Below are 21,052 nucleotides of genomic sequence, written 5' to 3' on the forward strand. Positions count from 1 at the left end.
TTTACTAACTTGGATACACCTCAGAGGCTGCCTGGAAGGTAAACATGTTGCCCTAAGCCCTATTTCCACCAGGCATTGCTTCTTATGTTACTATTTCTCAACTTTATTGTTTCAGATATTGACTTCCTAATAAGCTCAGCCCTCTTCTATGCCCATGGATACTCAAGACACCTCCCCCACCTCCATGAGTTATGTTTTACAATAATGGTTACTAATTAGTTAAGTCAATATTCAGGGTTTACATCGTTACAATTGCTTCCTTGCAGTTAACAACAGCCACATATTTCCCCTCCGCAGTATAAAGAAAACATAGTTTTCTATGTATCTATCACTAATTCATTCCCACAAACTTTCTGCCAGATGTCCAAAGCTGCTCTTAGTCAACTGCATCAGCTAACCACCCAGACAGGAAACTGAAACAAAACAAAAACAAAACTGTATGCATTTGTCTGAGCAAAGGGTCAACAGCTTTCACAGGTCCACAGCCCCATACAAGTTAAGAACCACAGGCCGAGAACATTCCTGCCTCGTTATCAGTGATCTAAAAATGTCCCCAATGAGATGGCACAGAGGATGATGTGAGTTGGGCCCTCTGCCATTTAACTTCTACGTGAAACTACTTTAAGCCAGGACAATCTAGCAAATGTAAGAAAGTCACAGAGTAGAAATGGGGAGAAAACCTGTCCCGACTCCCAGGAACTGAAATAAAGTGCTTTAAAAAAATTCCTGCATCTATTCACCGGCCAGTATACTTAAATGATAATTATATAAGTAACGATACCTAAATTTCTTTTATTAAGGAGAACCCTAATTCAAGTTTTTTTCTTGTTCCGTAACATTCTAAGTTCTCTGATCCTTTCTCCTATCTCTGTACATACAGACAAGGTAACTGTGGGGTCTTAAAATTCTTTCTAAACTTATGCATAGAATTTCAGGGCTGGAATAGTTCTTAGTGAAAACAGAATCTAACTGCCTTATTTTACACATGAAGAACGGAAGGTACCTGCCAAGTTACTCAGTTAAATGTGCACGACATCCTATACATTTGATGGTCTATCTCTTTATGATTTCTGCCACTTACTATGGCCGTGCCGAACAAAGAGGTAACGGGCAGACTTCACACCCAAGACGCACATCATCAGAAGGCTCAACACCCGCACGTTACCTCTGCACCTCTTCCAAACAGGCCTGGGGTTTCTCCTCTTGTGGCCTGGGTTTCGCACTTTCTTCAATCAAGGTACCATTACCTTCCGCTGAATCAAAGAGCATGTCCTCAGAGCTCGTCCTGAGCACTGAAAAATCACCGCCAGGCGCCACGGCAGTATCAACAGATCTTCTCTTCCTTTTCTTAGACTTTTTCTTGAGGCCACTGGACTCCTGATTGCCCCCTGCAGTGCCGACCTCACCAATCACTTGCGATCCCTCTGAGTGTATGTTCTCAGCGCTCTCAGGCGCAGGCAAGGCCTCGAACTCCTGGTCATGTGGACGCTTCCTCTTTCTTTTCTTAGACTTGCTTTGATCTGCAGACACCGGCAGTTGTGCAATTTCACCTTCTTGGCCCATGGGAGGCTGGGGTTTCTGCTCTTGGGGTTCTGATCCGGGCAGGGTGATGCTTGCACCCAGACTTTCCTGGACAGCAACACAGGATGCAACTTTCCTCCGATGTTTTTTATGCTTTTTCTCCCGAACTTTATCATGCAGTTCTGACTCATTTTCACATGACTCAGTAACTAAATGCGGTTCATCTGCTTCAGGCCCTTTTGTTGACTTTTGCTCCTTGCTTACATCAACGTAAATGACATCGACATCCTTTCTAAAATTCTTTGGTGTGTTCTCAATGTTTTCTTTATCCACCAGGACGCACGCAACACCTGTTTCCTCATTGACTCCCAAAGCACCTTTTCTTCTCTTTTTTTTCTTTTTGGGTACAGAAGTGGCCTTTTCAGTCTCATCGCAAATTTCTGATTTTTCCAAAGGAGAAGAAACAAGATGCTGGGCATCCTTTCTCTTTTTTTTACCCTTAGATATGTCAGCCTGTTCATTTGACAGGGGGGAGTCTCTGAAACTTTCACGGGGATGCCTCCCACGTCTCTCCTTATGTACAGAATGCTTAGTCTTTTTCTTGACGAAAATTGGAGTGTGGGTTTCCAATCTGCCTGATTCTCCTTCCATTTTATTCCTATAGGGAAACTGAACCACATGGTTTATTTTTGCAGGGCATTTTAAACATTAGCCTCAGGAGAAAAAAAAAATCACACAAAAACGAAACTGCAGGACAAATGACAAGCCTAGAGTCATGATTATAAATTTTCTATTATTCTAAACGCGTAGCAAACTCACTGTAATTCACTTGTCTGGTTCCACTGCCTTTATGATATGGAAAAAAAAAAAAAAGTTAATTGAGAACGGTGCTCTGCCATGATGGGGCCCGTGTTCCCCCACGGCCTCATCTTCTACCTCTCCTCTCAAACTCTGTGCTCCAGTTACACGTGCCTTTTTTTTATTTGGTTCCCCAAACATGCTTCAATCCCTTCCCTGGCTTGAGGTCTTATAAATCATGACTCCCTCTCTCTGGGCCGCTCTCCGCTGTCTCCTACCCCACCCCTGCCTCCTTTCATCCTTCAGAGCTTGGCTTGAACATCGCTTCTTCCAGAAAACTTTAAAAGAATATAAACATCATGATATCATGCATACTACGTTAAGAGAATATAAATGTTATGAGGCCGTGTATATTATGTTAAGAGAATATATACATTATGATGTCATGTATACTACATTTAAAACACAAAAAAAGTTTCATGTATCTTTCCTGAATGGATACATACGTAGTAAAACTATGAATACAGCATGGGGATTATAACCGGTAAATTCAGGGATTAGGGACAAGTAGAGAGCCAGTTTCTCTTATCTCTGTAATCTTTTATTTCTTAACTGGAGTAATGAGTACAGGGGTGTTTGTTATATTTTTGTCTACTCTTATTTGTCTACTCTTTTAAAGTGAACTGAAATAGTTCACTTTTTAAAAAGCAAGGGGCAGAACAAGAATACAGACTGCTTTCACCTAAAAACAAGCATTAAGGACTTCCCTGGTGGCGCAGTGGTTAGGAATCCACCTGCCAGTGCAGGGGACACGGGTTCGAGCCCTGGTCCAGGAAGATCCCACATGCCACAGAGCAACTAAGCCCGTGCGCTACAACTACTGAGCCTGTGCTGTAGAGCCCGTGCTCCACAACAAAGAGTAGACCCCGCTCGCCACAACTAGAGAAAGCCTGCGTGCAGCAACGAAGACCCAACACAGCCATAAATAAATAAATAAATAAATGTATTTTAAAAAAACACAAGCGTTAAAACAAGCAACTGAAGGATGTAAACGTACTGTTTAAGTATTTACCAAAAAAAAAAAGAGAGAGAGAGAAAAGAAAGAAACCTTTCCTGACCCCTTGAGCTTGGCCCATTCCCCAAATGATATACTTTCATAGCAAACTATTTCTCTTTTGTAGCATTTAGCCCAGCTGTGGTTCAGAGCGGGGACATCAAGTATCCACTGACCTCAAACTAGAAGATCGCCTCTTTGAGAAAGAGGCTGAATGAGCCTTGTTAGTGTCCAACAAAAAGTCCAAGTTCTGCAGTAAGTCGGAATGAAGTTTATTAAGGCTCCAATGTCAATTCTTATACAGAGTACGTGCACTCTGGAGTTTAAGTACAGGAATAGAAATGTACTTCGCAAAAAACATGGTTAAAAATATAATTTTACAAACACGTCTTACAACTCTCCTTGCTCCGTATTGCTTCTGGGTTTCAATTTTTAAGATTTTATTTCTCTGCGACTAAAGGTAATACGTTTACAGGGTTCAAACAGCAAAATAATCTGTCCTTATTTCCCCTCCTTTCTCACAGAGGAGGTAGCATCTGTATATTCTGATCTGCATTTTGCTATTTTCACTTAACAACAGATCCTGGAGACCTCTGTGTCAGTGGTCTTTCAAGTCTGAATGCTTAGGCACATTTTCTACAGAAGGTACCTACTTTCTTCTAGGTAGTCAAGAAGCTGTAAGAATTGTCTAGCTGGAAGGATGGGGAACAACAAACATATGGACAGATACCTATAAGCCAAATCTACCAGCCCCAGGATCTCACCTCCAACGGAGGCATCAAGAGCTTTGGTTAAGGCCTTCCTCCCTGGTGTCACCCAGAGATGCACACAAACCCCTTCTTAACCCACCTCTTCGCAGCTCCCACCTCCAAGACTCCCCCCTGAGACTGCTCCAGTTAGAGTGCTATGACCTTCGAGCCACTAAATTCAAGAGTTACTTTCCTGGTCCATCTTTCAGGATCTCTCTCTCTCTCTTTGGCTGCACCACGTGGCTTGGCGGAATCTTAGTTCCCCGACCAGGGATCGAACCCGTGCCCCCTGCAGTGGAAGCACGGAGTCCTAACCAATGGACCTCCAGGGAATTCCCTCAGGATCTCTCAATAACAATGAACAGAGCAGATAATTCCTTTTAATATTTTTACCTTCCATTAGTTTCTTTCTTTCTTTTTTGTAAATACCTTGTATGCTTCTCCTTCTGGTCTCTTGAACTCAGCACAACATTTTAAATATATAGTCACTTCCCACTAAAACCTTTTTATGGCTTCTCCATTATTCTTTATAAATTTATTTATTTTATTTTATTTATTTTTGGCTGCATTGGGTCTTCGTTGCTGCGCGTGGGCTTTCTCTAGTTGCAGCAAGCGGGGGCTACTCTTCGTTGTGGTGCACGGGCTTCTCATTGCCGTGGCTTCTCTTGTTGCAGAGCACGGGCTCTAGGAGCGCAGGCTTCAGTAGTTGTGGTGCACGGGCTTAGCTACTCTGAGGCATGTGGGATCTTCCCGGGTCAGGGCTCGAACCCGTGTCCGCTGCACTGGCAGGTGGATTCTTAACCACTGGGCCACCAGGGAAGTCCCTCCATTATTCTTAAGATAAAGTCCCAAATCCTTACAGACCTACCATGCCCTTCATGATCTAGTCTAGTCCATGCCTACCTCTCCACCTCTCATTTCTCCCTGGGTTTCAGACATCCTGTCTTCTTTCCGTTCCCAGAATACACCATGATCCTTCTCGTTATCAGGGACTTTACAAAAGCATCTCATTTTCCCAGGAATGCCTTTCCTCCGTTACCTTTCTGCGCTATAACTGGTCTAAGTTTGAAACTCAGTTTCTCTAATCCCTTCTGGGTCCCGCCTCCTCGTTACAATGTTTCTCAACAATCCAGCGGCTTCCCTACTGCACTTCGCTCCGTTGGGACCTAACCGGCCTCCTAAGGGCTGGGATCTTCTCGTCCGTCTGGTTCCCAAATGGTTCCCCGGCGTTCGATATATATGGATATACATTTATTCACACTTATTCGGAACATACCACTTCCCGCCCCGCAGGGACGTGCCCAAGCCTGGTCCCGATCCCCTCCCCACTTTGGGGTGCCCTGGAGACCCCGCTCTGCCCCGGGGTGGGCGTTCCGGGGCTGAGAGGGAGGAACGAACGAGAGGTTCCCGAGTGGAGGGGCTTGGAGCAGCTGCGGAGAAAACAGGCGCCACCCCCATCCCTGGGGACCTGGGCCAAAGGCGGGCCTCCAGGGAGATGAAGACGGCAGCCACACACAGCTCGGTTCAGACACGCAAACTGGGAAAAAAGCCGGAGCAACTATAAAGCGCTTTCACCTACCTTCCGAGCGCGTCGCCACCTGCCTTCCAATCCGGAAGTGCTGGGGTCGTGGAAGCGGAAGTGGCCTGCGTCACTTCCGGCCCGCCACCCCTCCGGCATCGCGCTGCCGTAGCAGCTCGCTGGCTGTGGGGCTGTGACGCGCGTCGTTTTCTGCCCAGTTTGTTACCGGGCTTGTTGCAAGTGCGGTGGGACAGGGTAGAGCGTGATCCTAAAATTAAGAAAGTGGGACAGAGCCCTTCCGCCGACTTGCTTATTCATGCATGCATGCCATTTATTCAACAGTTTTTTTTGCTGAGGTCCGTCTGCAGTCCAGGAGTGAACAAGATGCTGAGGGCTAACCTGAGGAAGACAGAAAACAAACTAATCAACCAAGATAATTTCAGATTATCCTTTAAGGAAAATAGATCAGGGTAATGTGATGGGGAGCGACTAGGGACAGTGAGAGCTAGGTTAGATAGTAAGGAAGGCTCTGACAGTTGAGTTCTAAATGAAAAGGGTGAACAAAAATCGATGGAAGAGTGTTCCAGGCTGGGAGCAAATCCAGAGGCCCTGAACTTGGTTGCTGGAGGAACTGAAAGAAGGCCAGGGTAGCGGGAGCACCGTGAGTGACGGGGACAGAGGTAAGGGGTGAAGTCAGGGGTTGGCAGGGGCTCTGTGGTGCGGAGTCTAATGCACATTGAACTTAGGTGGAGGTTAGAGGTAGAAGAAGCCCTGAAGATCTATTCCGATTCTCCCATTTCCACTGAGTCCGGAAGAAACTTAGCTTATGATTAAAAGTAAAGCTTTAAGCAGGCCATCAAGTCGAGGCCAGTATACATGCCACTCAAACTTTTAGTCTTACTGCATAGCGAACACAATCACACCAGCAAAGATTTCTCATGGAATCCTGTAACAACCCCCTGTTGTAGGAAATCTTTATTAGGTAATATCAGCCTTACTTTGTGGATGAGAAAACTAGGGCTTCATGTAACTTGTCACAGGGAAACTTGTGTGGCCCCAGCTAGGATTCAAACCTGTGATCTTTCCACTACTCCAGTATCCTGTGCCTTGCTGCACCACCTGACTTCCTCTGTGTGAGCTGCCAAGCAGCTTTGATTAAAAAGTGCACAACGTGCATTTATGTGAAAGTGAAGCAGACTAGAGAAACCATAAAGCGTACATCATACACCTGTCACCACCCAAGGGCCGCTTCAGGCCTTGGATGGACAGTTGGAGGTCTGTCTGATTTGCTCTGGAAAGGTAGTGCTGGTGTTGTCCACTGTTGCTGTGCAAGGCCTTGAAGTGCACGTTTGTTGTCTGTGCAACTTCTCTGTGGTGAACCCCTTACCCAGAGCCTTGTGGATATTTGCACATTTAATGAAGATGATAATGATGGGTGAATGACCCCACTAAAGGCTGGAACTAGAAGGCAGACTAGGAATCATCCAGGCTAGTGGTTCCCAAAACACTGCACCAATCACTCGGGAAGCTCTTAAAAAGTGCAATTTCCAACTTAGCATACAGACTGCATATCAGGCACCATTACTGTATCATATTAAAATCCATAGACATAGTAGCATTGTAGTTCTGTATGAGAATGTCCTTGTTCTTGGCAGATACATGTATTTAGGGTCAAATATGATAATGTCTGCAGATCTTTTCAAAATGGTTTAGCAATGTGTGTGTGTGCATGTTCACACACACACACAGAAAGTAAATGTGGCAAATACTAAGGACCAGTCAGTCTAGGTGAAGTCTATATGGATTTTCATTGTACTCTTCTTTCACAGTTTCCATAGCTTTGAACTTAAAAAAAATCCAAAGGGGAAGAAGGATTAAAATGCAGATTCTCAGATCCCATTTCCAGATATTCTGATTCAGTGAATCTGTATTTTTCAACTTCCCTTTATTCTGTTGCACAAAGTTGGGTACCATTGATTTCATTCAACTCTAGACTTTTCCCCCTACCCATTTCACAGAAGAAAACACTGAGGGCCCAAAAGGTGACTAATTTGAGATCACCCAGTGGATTAGCAGTAATATCAGGCCTGGAATGCGGATTTCTATTTCATTCTGAAACACGTAGTAACGCTCTGCCCCGGGCTGTGTGTGTGTGTGTGTGTGTGTGTCGCTGGGAGAAGTGGGAAGGGGCGGCGAGAGGGGTCGGGGTGAGTGGGGGGGTGTGTCTTTGACTTGGAAGTCAAGTGTAAATGGCCTTCTAGAACTCCGTCGCTTTTAACAGCCCAGTGGTAATTCTTGGGTTTTTCTCAGGTCTACTTAAGAAAACTCGAAACACGTCCACTTAGGTGGCCGCCAAAAAGTTTTCTGAAAGTAAATCGACCAGCCCTGTTCCAGTGCCGTTGGCGTCCTGTCGCCATGGAAACGGACGGTTCCATTCTTCCTCAAGGGGTGGTCTTGATTTTCTCTCCTTTTCGAATCCGCAGCGCGACACCCAGAAGACGCTCTCAGGAACCAGAGGGGCTTATGTAGGTCTCAGCGCTCCTTGCAACGAGCGGGCGGCGCGAGGTGGGCGCGCCTCGCTCCGGAGGGAGTCCGGCGTCCGGTGTCCACCCCGGGGTCCGGGTGGTGCGTCCCGGGACTGGCGGAGGGCCCCTCCGAGTTCCGCACCGGCCCCCCACCTGGGAAGCGCGTTGGATCCAGCCGGCTGGTCGACTCCCCGCGATCCCCAGGATGCCAGAGGCCAGGACCTCCTGCCACGACCTCACGCGATGGAAGAAGAAGCCGCCGGTGCGCCGCACGGTCAGCCAGATCTGCCCGCCCCCGCGGCAGCCCCTGACCGTGGCCGACATCCAACCGGGCATGGAGAACGAGAGGCTGGGGGTCGTGCGAGATTCCATGTTTCAGAACCCGCTCATAGTCAAGGTGAGCCCTCCCCACGCCCATCACCCTCTTGCGCTCGTCCCCTCACTGGGCACCCACGCGGCTGGGGGTTTCCACGCGTCCTGCCCCGGCCCCACCGCCCCGCTCCGAGCGCGGCACTGGGAGCTCCAGCTCTGGTCCAGACAGACGTGGACCCCCGGGCGGTCACGGGCAGGCCGCATCGCCTCGCTGAGCCTCAGTTTCCTCATCCTCAAAGTGGGATGATAATGGCACTCATTAAAGGGAGTGATTGGGAAGATTGCATAAGGTAATCCCTGCGAGACCCCTGACACGCGGTAAGCCCTCCACGTTGGCGGCTATTTGCATATGTATTCACGCAGGGTGAACCCACAGGGTGACAGACAGGTAGCAGCACCCAGACTGCGTCCTTACCACCTGCCAGCCCTCGCAGGGTGCAGGCCGCCTCTCCCGATTCCCCTGCACGCCTGGGCTGCTGTTATGTAGCAAGTGTTCTGTATGTCTCTTGAAAGCATCACTTCACACGTTAATTTCCACCCAATCATACTCTTAACCAGAATTACGACCCTAAGAGACAAAAAGCGCGAATCTCTGCCCCAGGGGTCCCACAGGCACAAACGAGCGAGGGAGCCGCGGTTTCCAACTAGGTCGCCTCCTCTTTGATCGCACGCTCCCTTACATTAGTCACGTTTCGGGACTGGTGATCACCCAACGCTGGCGTGGCATCAACGCGCCTTTCCGGGGCCCCAGGAAAGGTCAAGTTGAAGTTTGGCGCTTGGGAAGCTGGTCATGGAGCAATTTTGCCTTGCGCCACTGGAGGGCAGTGTGCCTTTAAAAATGCGCGCAGTTCCCCAGATTCCGGAGGTAGAAGGCGCAGGTGATAACCGTGGATTCAGTAACAATTATTTGTCTGAACGCCAGAAGCTGTTTAGAGCCCAGAGGTTTTGGTTGTTGTTAGTTTTTTGTTTGTTTGTTTCGTACAGGGAACCTGGGCTTTCTTGACATCGTGGTAGAATTAGCTGAGTTAACTGGCTCCTATGAAAACACGGATTCTCTCCTCTTGACCTACCCAAACTGTTTCCTGGGCCAGCAGCTGGGAGAAGCTGGCTTATCACACTAGGCACCCTTCCATCTAACACCTCCCCTTCCTAGGCCTCCCAAAGTGGAGCAAAGTCCTTCACTTATTTCTAGGTGAGAAGAGCCACTCTCAGAGGACAGATGGCACAGACAGATGGGGTTCACCACTCTGGGATCAAGGGGAGAATCAATTTCCCCGCCTCTGATCATTGCTTTTACTCAAGCAGTTACTGGTGGACCAACTCCTTCCTACTTAAATACAAAATGGACAGCGTAATGGAGTTATTCTCCATGGTGAATTAAGAGTGTGTGATACCCACCCCAAGCTATAATATATCCATAGAGACACATACATACATATAGGTATATGCATAGATATATACACATTGTACATACACATACACTTTACATATATGTATGCACACATACACACATGTGTATGTACAACATACATGTGTTTAACATGTATAACATACATCTATAAGTAAAAATTTCCCCTCCCTTTTTTCCTTTTGCTCGTGCTGCATATCAAGAAGGACAGTATTTGGCCTCTGGATGGCACTAGCTGAACAGCTTCCAGATGAATTCAGTCCTAATTCCTGAACTTGAACTTTGGGTTGGAAAATGTGCAGGAGACACTGACCCACCACCGCGGGTTCTGTCTTCAGAGCATGAGACACAGAGCAGGGCTGCCCCGTCAGCGGTGACTCGGCTCAAGCAGCAGGGGGCGCCCTGGTGATCGTGCCCAGCTTGTCTCCTGTCAGGAAAGCAGGTCTTTCCTTCTTACTTTCCCTCCTCCAGTTCTTGATGGGCCGTAAGGTAGTTTCAGTAGCAGTTAAGATTATGTCCACATTTCAATACTGACCACCGCTACCAGATTTTTCTACTAAAATCTGGCCTAAGTAAAAGCTGCAGAAACATTGAGAGCAAGGAGTAACCTTGATTGTTACCTTCTCCAGACCCCTCCTTACACTGGGGACGCTGAGGCTGTCTGTGGTGGGTTCTTTGTGCAAGATTCTGGCAGAGCCGGGGGTAGAAGCTATGTTCCACTGGCTCCCAGCCCAGCTTTACTTTTACCACTCCAAAAAGCTTCCTCTATTTTAAAGGAAATCTAAACTATGAAAAAAAACTTTGAGGTTTTCAGCTCTTTCAGAAAAGAAGATTGAAAGTATCCAAGATGGTGGAGCCTTTAAAAAAATCTTTTTAAAAATAATATATTGCTGAAATTTCTGTTGTGGCATGGCTTGTGGATTTCTTGACTGTGGCATGTCAGTTTCACAATCCCAGATTTTCAGACCCTCCTTTCTGTGCGAGTTCTCATTGTGTGCAGCAGAGGTGAGTGTGCCCTCTGCCTGGGGTGTCTGCAGGAGAATGATTGGAACTGAAGTGTATTTTGGTTTTGTCTCAGTCTGAATCTGAAGGTTGCATCTGTATTGGGGGAACACAGCACCTTAGAAAGAGTCATTTACTCCCCCATATTGGGGAGTTGTTGCTGAGATTGTTTTCTCCAGTGAATAGGATCGGGATTTTTTTTTTTTTTTCATTTAAAATGCAGACACACTGCCTGAACAAACACGACACTGCTGTTTCACACCCATGGAATTTACAGGGACGTACACACATCAGTTATTCAAGAACATGTCTGCAAGATGCCACCATAACCAAGTGAAAAGTGAAAACCTCAGACATCCAAGCAGATATTTTATCAGCAAGTGCTCAACAACTCTTTGCCTCATTTAAAACCAAGCCAACTGGCTATTGAGTGGGGCTGATTGAATCAGCTCCGTGTTTTAATGTGGCCACAAGAAGATGTAAATGTTTTCCATTAGAAAGGGCGTCTATTCTATTGTATAAAGTGACGTGTGGTTAGCCAGTTTTCCTTCAAATGTGACTCTCTGGGAAGAATAAAATTAAATAGAGAAAGAGCCAAGCTTCTCCCTGCTTGATTCTCATTTCCCCGGAACTCTGTGACTCAACAGAGGATCCTGCTACAATAGCCTTCAAGGCTCCTTCACAGAACCTGTCAGGGTGCACCCTTCCTGCCATCGGAACTCGGCTGATATCCTGTCAATACAATTATGGGGAGAGACTGTTTGGTTTGCTCCACTGACAGCCTTGAATCTTCTGTCGCCCTGGAGAGGCAGGCTAGGTACAGGGGTGGAATTTATTGAATTGAGCATCCTTAGAGGGTGCAAATGATCACGGCACCCGATGTTTTTCATAATTTCTCGCCGACTTTGTTTTTCTTTGGGGCTTTATGTCACAAACAAGAAGCGTGTGCATTTGTAGGATAGAGCTATAGAATCACACCATTCTGGGGTTGGAAGGAGGCTTACAGCCATCTAGTCCAATTCCTTTTTTGAGGCTATTAAGACCCAGAGAGGGGAAGAGACTCGCCCAAGGCACTACCCTGACCTGGTCACAGAAGTGGGATGAGATTTATGTCACCTGACTTCCAGACCCATGCTCTTTGGCCACGATACACAATTAGTTAATGAATGACAACCCAGATTGGTTATATCTGTACATCAGGCAGTCAAAAAAATGTTCATCGGTGAATCCGATTCCATTATTGTTTCACTCAACATTCCTTCCAGAGTGAACTCTACTAATTTCTTGGGATTTGTTGACAGCCAAGAAGTATTTATTGAATGTTTACTGAGTACTCTGCACCATCCTAAGCTCTCTTGGGGGCATAGAAACAAGTTCAGAACTTAGCTCTTGCCCATAAGGAGTTAATTATTTAGCTGGGGAGACAGAATATCTATATATATCACTATATATATGTATTTCATATGTATGACATATATTGCTTAGCATAGCCCCTGCATCAAAGAAAGCTCTCAGGAAACATTAGCTCTCACTATTGTGCACACGCGTGCACACACACACACACACACACACAGATAATAAGACAAGCAATGTCATGGGTCACCCCCCTGTAAGTTTCAAGTTTCTGCACTCCCCGGAAAGGTTCAGATTTGGGGGGAGGAAACCCGGAGCAGGACTCAGGAGGCTTTATAAAGGAACAGTCATGAAACTGGACCTTGAAGGGTGAAAAGGTAGATTCTGATCAGGGGTGGAGATTGGGAGAAACTCAGCCCTCCGGGGCCAGATGACTCGACCGTCCTTAGATCCTAAGGGTTCATAGATTTTCACCCCAACCCGACTTCTGTTTCCTAAGACTCAGCACCGCTGCTGGGATCCTTAACATCGTCATCACGGGGAAGCATTTATTTAGAGCCAGTGTGTCCAAACTGGATGCTCTACAAAATTAGGCAACCACACTCAACCGCACTAAGAGCCTAACATCTCTAAGAAATATTGATGCTGGTGAACATCGGCACGTAGGTAGAGACAAATGCAAAGAAGGTGGGCAGACAAACACACAGTCGGGCAAACAACCCAGCGTAGGTCAGTATTTTTATCATGTTTGAGTGAAATGGGAAAATGTTATATTCCGCTATGTATTGCAGAGAATATGCCTTTGATTGCTCAGATCCTTTTACGTTCAATTTACGATGTAACTGGAGAAAATAAAACACGAGGAAGGGGGGCTGAAACTGAGCTGCCCATCTTAAGGACCCAGTCTCGGCAGGCTGGTGGGCAGCTTTCATTTTTCTAGGGAAAGCTACGGGGTTGTCGATCCCTGCAACTCTTTCTCTCTCGGTCCTTTTTTTCTTTTTTCTTCTTTTTAAATCAAAGCTTCCAGCTTCCTGGCGCCCAGGCACATCCTTCGGTGAGCAAGGGTGAGCAAGCAGGGGCTGCAGCAGTGCCCAGCCCCGTGGTCGGTTCAGAAAGGAGACCTGCTCCCTCCCAGGCTTTCTACCACTGGCCCCGGGGTGGGTGTGTGGGACAGATCTGCTGGAGGAGGGGCCCGCCTTCCTCTTTGTCCCTCTAAAAAAGGGGGGCTTTGGCTCTGAAACGTTAATGAAGACCTCAGAATGCGGGTTCCTCGGGGATGAGCTCAGCCCCCTTCTGAACACTCCTCTCAGATCAGTGGTGGGAAGGCCGTTCCTCCAGGAAGAATTCTGAGTCCTGGCTGAACAAGTCAGCAGTGGCTTCCAGCACCTTCCAGAATCTTCCAGGCTCAAGTGCTGCTCATAGTAGAATGTAGGCCACTTTTCCTGTATTTGAAAGACAAAGTTTTCTTGATTTACGACTGGCCCTGTGGACAAAATTTCAACCCCCTATTTCTTTCTTTCTTTTTAAAAAGTTTTATTTATTTATTTATTTTTAGCTGCATTGGGTCTTTGTTGCTGCGCGCGGGCTTTCTCTAGTTGCGGCGAGCTGGCTTCTCATTGTGGTGGCTTCTCTTGTTGCCGAGCACGGGCTCTAGGTGCGTGGGCTTCAGTAGTTGTGGCACGCGGGCTCAGTAGTTGTGGCGCACGGGCTTAGTTGCTTCGAGGCATGTGGGATCTTCCCGGACCAGGGCTCAAATCTGTGTCCCCTGCGTTGGCAGGCAGATTCTTAACCACTGCACCACCAGGGAAGCCTCAAACCCCTATTTCTAATTGCAGTGGTTTTCAAGTCATTCACCTGTCTCTAGAAGCATCAGAGTTCTCGTAAAGTGTCTGATTCAAACTGCTTGTTAAGAAAATGCATCTTTGACTGTTTAAAAAGTATAATGGGAAGGAAACGCAATTAAAAGTGTTCTATATGAAATGCTAACAGTGGAGACCACCAGCTTGTTAGCAATGATTTGAATTGGTTCATTTTGGGGCATTGGTTCTGTCTTTGTGCTGGTCCTGCAGTGAATGTGTCACAGACCGAGAGGATTGGAACCAAGCTCAGACCCTGCTGGACTTGTAGGCTGGGTAAATCCGTTTCTGGAGGCCAGTGGGCAGAGTGATTGCTGTGGCCCTGGGAACCGGGCTCTGTTAAACCTCAGACACATCTGCTGGGCCATCGCTCCAGGACCCTCTGGCTGGCTGGGCAAAAAGAAACAAAGGCACAGTCACAATCGTACTACATTTTGGTTGGTTTTAGCATATACTGTAAGTGTTGGGTGCTTCTCGTCTGACTTTTGTACTTGTTAAAAAAACAAAAACAAAAACAGGACGTGAGCATTTGTTGGTTGTTGATAACAACTCAACTTTAAATGAAATCGCCCCTTGACTCTCCTTTCAAGCTCCTGAATCCGTGTAAACGAAGACTGTGAAAACAATTCCAGGCTGCAGCTGGTGTTTTCATACCATCACAAAAGATACAGCAATAAGTTGGTTAGCACAGGGAACTCTACTTAATGCACTGTGGTGACCTAAATGGGAAGGAGATCCAAAAAAGAGGGGATATATGTATATGTATAGCTGATTTAGTTTGCTGTACAGTAGAAGCTAACACAACATTGTAAAGCAACTATACTCCAATAAAAATTAATTAGAAAAAATAAGCTGGTGGCCCAGGCAGATATAAAACTGCAGCCACCACACTGGAGACAAAGGCGGTGTCGATGTCAGGCTGTGGAGCCCAGCAGATCCCAGGGCACGTTCTGTCTCAGCCGCTTTCTTGCTGTGCCACGCGTGAGGTTATTTACCTTTGAGCCTCAGTTTCCTCTCTGTAAAATGGGCTGTTACAGTTGGCACCAGCCATGGGGGAGTTGTGAGGGTTCAATGAGATGACACAGGTGTGCCAGGCCCAGGAGGGCACTTAATACGTGGGCACTTTTGTTATTTTCCATTATCCTGCTTCTAACACTTACGTTCCCCAAGACAACCTTATTCTCATCAATCGACGTTAGGTAAATGTCCTAAATCTGAACTTACAAATGTATCATGAGACGAATCCACTCAAGGGCTTACTCTTTTTCCCCTTTGTGCTCTCGTTGAAAATTACTGTTGGCCCACCCCATCTCATGCTTCCTGAAACTGTGTGCCCTGAAGCAGATGGGTTCGCCCTGGCTAAGGGTGAAAACAATCCGGTTTCTAGCTCTCTTGAGGGTTCTTGTGCAAGCGGCTTAATGTCCTAGCCTGTTTCCTCATTCGTGAAGTATGGGTGCTAATAACTACCTTGTTTACTTCTCAAGGATGTAATGAAGACTGATTTAAATGAGACACTATCTTATGGAAGAGATTGTGACATTCTGGAAGTAGACCAGTGGTCCTCAATGGGGGCGGGGGAGCAATTTTGCTCCCCAGGGAACATCTGGCCATGTCCGGAGATGCTTTCGGTTATCACAACCGGAAGGGGGCTGCTACCAGCATCTAGTGGGTAGAAGTCAAGGATGCTGTCCAACAATGCACAGGATGCCCGCACCCCCCAAAAAAGGGAATCATCTCCCCAAAGGCCAATAGTGCTGAGGCTGAGAAACTCTGGACCAGAAAAACATCAACATGTGGAGAATTCATTATTAGTTCATCCACGGTCCAGGGTCTCTTGGAAATGTAATACAAAGATTATAGAAATGAGATGGTTTAGTTTAATTGCTTCTCTATCCACTGTTTGCCTCTGTCCCCTGACTCCATTCATTTTATGGCCATTTTATTTTTTTTAATTAAAAAATATTTATTTATTTATTGGCGTGCCAGGCGTCTCGCGGGATCTTAGTTCTTCGACCAGGGATTGAACCCAGGCCCCCTGCAGTGGAAGCGTGGAGTCCTAACCACTGGACCTTTTATGGCCATTTTAAGTTCCCCCTTTTGAATCCGTTTCCTTTTCCTTAGTTCCAGGTTCCATACTTTTGCTGGTTTCTGGCAGGGCTTCTCTGTCTCCAGCCTCACCCACGTTGGAGTTTAAAAAAATAGAAAGCATTTCCAGCAATCCATCGAGTGAGACTCTATAATTCATCAGATAAACTGATTAGCGTAGGGGCTGGTTTGTTGAGTAATCACTGACCACCGCGCACAAGCTTTGTTTCCCTGGCGCGTTACCTTCTGAGGGCTTGCTTTGGTTGTGTTTTTCTCAGCATGAACTCATTTAGGATTTAAAACGGAATTGATTTGGTCCAGCAAAAATTAAGCTCACGGTGGACCAGAGTCCCAGCCTAGCCCTTACACTCTCGTTGTGGAACGAAGTACAGCATTTCAGGGAAGCAAGTCAAGGTGCTTTATAAAGAAAACAGCTGTATTTTTCCACCCAATAATTTAAAGGCACCTCAGGGTTCGGTCAAGAAACTGACTGATGTGGGTCAATGAGCAGAAAGGTCAACATGAAGGACACACAGGGGGGAGAATAGCTCACCAAGAGCATTGTAGAAAACACATAATGAGCCAGAAAGAGGGGTCTTTTGATCTTTTCTATGAACCAAACAATACATATTGGGGGGGGGACCAATGAACACAGAAGCGAACAAGATAAATTTCTTTGTGTGGATCAAAATCTTTTGTGTTTGTCCAGAGGAGTGAAAGTGGAGAATCAGAAGTGCTTTGATTTCAAGGTACAACATTAGTGAAAGGCCACGTCACTGCCAGGTGGCTGGCCATTTGGGGCCAGTGGCATAGCATCCAAGCTGCCTCACCACATCAGAGAAAAAGCCCCAGCTAGCCGAAGCTCAGAGGCCGCAGCCTCCTGCAAAGATGGGGGCGCCCCAAAAGACATGGAGAGAGGCGAGCTTATGGCCGTAGCATTGCAGTTGAGGGAACTGGAAAATTTGCTGGCAACTTTCTGGGTCAATTTTGCTGGACACTAGTCAGTCTGGCCATATTGCCACACTAAAATGCCATTTTAATGTTCCCGTTATGAATTCCATTCATATTTTCCCACTGTCTCCCAGAGATCTTTCAGAACAGAGACACTGACTTAAAATTCTTTTTTGATATGCATTTGAAACTACTAATGAACCCCTCAGTCAATGAGCAAATATTTATCACACACCTATAATGCACAAGGCGCTGGTGGAAACACAAGTGGTTTACGAATTTGTTTCCAAGGAGTTTATGGAAGAACCAGACTTTGCACATTAAAACCACTAGTAAAAGTTATCAAAGGCAGAAGGAGAGGTGCTGAGAGGCATATTTGGGAGTGAAGGTGGGAGCAGTGTTGGAGCACCCAGGGCAGCTTTTGCACCTGGGCTGGGGCTGCAGGGTGGGTTGGATTCCAGTGGCTGGAAAGGAGAGGAGGGGCGCCAGGGGAGGGGCTGGCCTGAGCAAAGGTCTGAAATGGACAAGAACAGACAACTCTAGGATTCTATGAGGAAAGCAGTGGCAGACGCATTCACTCACTTCTTGAATTAACAGAATTAACTGCTTGTGTACCAGACACAGAGCTTGGCACCAAGGATATGGGGGTAGACCAATCTGGGTATAGGCTTTGCCCTCAAAGAGCTTACAATCTCGTAGACAGAAACAGGCATCGAAACAAACAGCAAAGTGGTACAGATGTGGTGACGGCCGTCTGGATGGGATTCGTGCTCAGCGCTTGAGGGCAGCTGTGCCTGGATGGGGGGAGGCAAGGGGAGGTCTCCTAGACTGGATGGCTAGAGCTGAATCTTGACACCAAGATGAGTCAGGTGAGGTGGGGGCAGAGGTGGAGGCAGGTATTGTGTGGCCTGTAGCTTATGCAATTCAGGGATCTCTTTTTAAGAAACAGAGTACAGGGCATTCCCTGGTGGACCAGTGGTTAGGACTCTCACTTCTACTGCTGGGGCCCTGGTTCAATCTCTGGTCAGGGAACTAAGATCCTGCAAGCCGCATGGTGTGGCCACAAACAAACAAACAAACAAACAAACAAATAAAAAAAAAAGAAACAGAGTACAAAATTAAAAATGATGTTGGAAATGAAGTCCAAGGCCTTGGAAGGGGCCCAGTACAAAGAGGGGCCCTGAAGCCTAAGCTTCATTAGCTTCAGGATAAATCAACTTTTGACTGGAGGAGAAAAAGCTTTCTAGGAAAAAGGATGTTCAGGGGGAGGTGAGAGGGGGGAAATGCACTGGATCGCCAGACTTGAGAGGCCTCGGTTCCTCTCTAGGCTGTGTGTCATCCATCCACCCATCCTTCCATCATCTATTCATGCATTCATTCATTCATTCATTCAGCACTGCACACTTCCCCTGGACCAGACACTCGAGGCCCCATGACCACAGTCATGAGCTCCCAGTCTCCTGCACACTCTTGTTGGCTCTGAAACCTTGGGCGAGTCCCTGGAATGTCCCAAAGCCTTGGTTTCTGCGCATCTGAATGGCTTTCACCCTGAGAACTGCTGGGAGCCTACCCTTCATTTGCTTATTTGACCCTTTGCAAAATGTTTATCGAGGGGCTGTTAGGCGCCAGGCAACGTGCTGGGCCTGGGGAGACCTCTGTGGACAAGAAAGCCTGAGTTCCTGCCTGCAGGCAGCTCAAAGCCCTGGTGAAGACAGACAGTAGGGCAACTACCTCTTCCATAAGGTTAAGCACTGTGGAGGCGGCTGCGGTGCCGGGAGGCTATGCAAGTTCAAGTCCAAGGACGTGACATCTCAGCCCAACCTCCTGGGATGAGTAGAGTGGTCAGTTATGGCATGCTGGTGGGAGTGTGTGTGTGTCTGTGTTTGGAGGGGCAGTAGATAGAGACTGTTCCAGGCAAAATAAGAGGTTTTGTGCCTCCAAGACAAGGAGGAACTTGGAATTCAGGAGGCTACAGTGAAGCACCAGGGGAGGCAAATGCTGAGAGGAGGCTGGGCAGAGAGTGAGGCCAGATCCGGCGGGGCTCCCAGTTGGATTTGAGAGCTGCAGGGGCCAGAGCAAGTAGGATAAACGAGACAGAGAACAGAGGGCTGAGAGACAAGTCCAGAAATCAACAGTAGGTCTAAGTGCCAGCCCCTCCCTCCCAGCGTTGATGGGGACCAGGGTACCCACTCCTGGCTGCAGGATGCTGCGGGTTGACTGGAGGAATCAGCAAGAGCCCTACTGTGCTGGGACGGACACGTTCACTGCATCCTGGTCTCCTACCAGGCTGCATGTTTGAAGCACCGTGGGCAGGACGAGCAGCGTGATGGTTTAGGGTTAGCGGCTGCGATTTGTTTACTTTCTGCAAGTTAAACAAGCCCCTGGTCTGTCATGCTCTGAATTTTCCCCAAGTCGTTTGAGGGAGCCTGCTGAGTTGATTCCGAGGGATCCCTTAGGACCGAGTGCCGGGCTTCGCGGCTGCCTTCAAAACCTTTATAAATTGTCACTCAAGATTTTGCTCTCTCTCTAGGCACCCAGTGGGCATAAATTCGGAGGTTTAAGCAAGTCTTTCAGAAACTTCCCTGCTAAAAGGAAAGCGTCTGCCTGGGGCTTCTGAAAGCTCCATCTTTCCTTAGGCAGCCGCGTGCTCCTGGCGGCAGATCCTCCCAGGATCGCCTGGCAGGATGCTCGCGGGCCTGACTTCTCCTGGAGTGGGAGGGTGCCTGGAGGCTGAGGCCTGGAGTCTGGGTTTCCAGGAAGCTCCTGGCTGGTGACCCATTTGGCCAGCTGACACCCTCTCTGTGCCAGCTGACAGCAGCTGCCCTTCATGGAGCCCGCTGTGTGCCAGGCACTGTGCTGGCCCTTCTTAGGCATCACCTCCCTTAAACCTCTGCCACAATCCTAAGAGGCAGGATTGCTGTCATTCCCATTTTACAGATGGGGAAACTGAGGCTTAGAGAAGCTACACAAGTTGCCCACAGTCGTCCAGCACGTGTGTGGAGGAGCCAGGCTTCAAGCCAGGTCTGGGACTCTGCAGCCTGAGGTCCTAACCACTGTGCATATCAAAAGAACTTGGTGACACCAACAGTTCCCATTGCTGAATACCTGCTAAGTGCCAGACTTTTACATATATGATCTCAACTAGGCAAGGTCGGAGCTCAGAAAGACTCATAACATGCCCAAGGTCACACAGAGGGTAAATAGCAGAGTGGGGGCTTAGACTGTGGCTTGTATGAGTCCACAGCTTGTCATGGTCCTTATACGTTATGCCCCACTGTCCATCACCCCAGAGACTCCTTTGTCCTGATGGGAGAGAAGAGTCTGGTCCATCTCCATCTCCATCGATCTAAAGGGTTAACTTCATCCAGAGGTGTACTTTCTGTTCTCAAGGAGCTTACATAGTTGGGCACATACGCCACACCAGGCGTGCACACACACACGCGCGCGCACACACACACGTGCGCGCGCACACACACACACACACACACACACACCCTAGACGTTGCTGTATTTCTAAGGCTGAAACCTATAGGGCCAGTGCGGCTCAGACATACAAGACATACAAAACAGTCAGGAAGAGGGTCCGTGGCCTGGAGAGGTCCAAAAAAGCCTGGTGGATGACCAAGCAGGACTCAGTGGGCCTGAGAGGAGGAAGGAGGTCATTTTAGATGTAGAAAATGACCAGACAAGGCGAGAAACTGGATGCTGAGAGCTTGGGTGTGTTTGGAGGGAAAGTCTGAAGGCAAAGAAGTGCGGTAGGGAGGGATGCTGGCAGCGGGTCAGGGTGGCTTAAGGTAAAGCTTGCACTTTTATGTCACCACATACTGTCTCAAGAAGAGACAAGGCATACAGAGAAAAG

General features: G+C 47.5%; 2 protein-coding genes across 7 annotated transcripts in view; one reads left to right on the forward strand and one right to left on the reverse strand.

The window, feature by feature from the left end:
* TTF1 (transcription termination factor 1) overlaps positions 1-5,751 on the reverse strand; it is a 30,874-nt gene extending 25,123 nt beyond the window's left edge. For all 5 annotated transcript variants that reach the window (XR_009008696.1, XM_007194456.2, XM_007194455.3 and 2 more), the window contains exons 1-2: positions 5,702-5,751; positions 1,166-2,190 (exon numbers count right to left, since the gene is read on the reverse strand). Coding sequence is in view for 4 of the 5 variants with exons in the window: in XM_007194456.2 (XP_007194518.1) it covers positions 1,166-2,172 (1,007 nt within the window). In the remaining variant the exon portion in view is untranslated. The remainder of the gene's footprint in view (positions 1-1,165; positions 2,191-5,701) is intronic.
* A 108-nt stretch (positions 5,752-5,859) lies between these two features.
* CFAP77 (cilia and flagella associated protein 77) overlaps positions 5,860-21,052 on the forward strand; it is a 141,443-nt gene continuing 126,250 nt past the window's right edge. For both annotated transcript variants that reach the window (XM_057549369.1, XM_007194451.2), the window contains exons 1-2: positions 5,860-6,321; positions 8,125-8,563. In XM_057549369.1, coding sequence (XP_057405352.1) covers positions 8,372-8,563 — 192 coding nt within the window. In that variant the 5' untranslated portion in view covers positions 5,860-6,321; positions 8,125-8,371. The remainder of the gene's footprint in view (positions 6,322-8,124; positions 8,564-21,052) is intronic.

Source organism: Balaenoptera acutorostrata, chromosome 6, assembly GCF_949987535.1.
Source record: "Balaenoptera acutorostrata chromosome 6, mBalAcu1.1, whole genome shotgun sequence".
NCBI classification, from domain to species: domain Eukaryota; kingdom Metazoa; phylum Chordata; class Mammalia; order Artiodactyla; family Balaenopteridae; genus Balaenoptera; species Balaenoptera acutorostrata.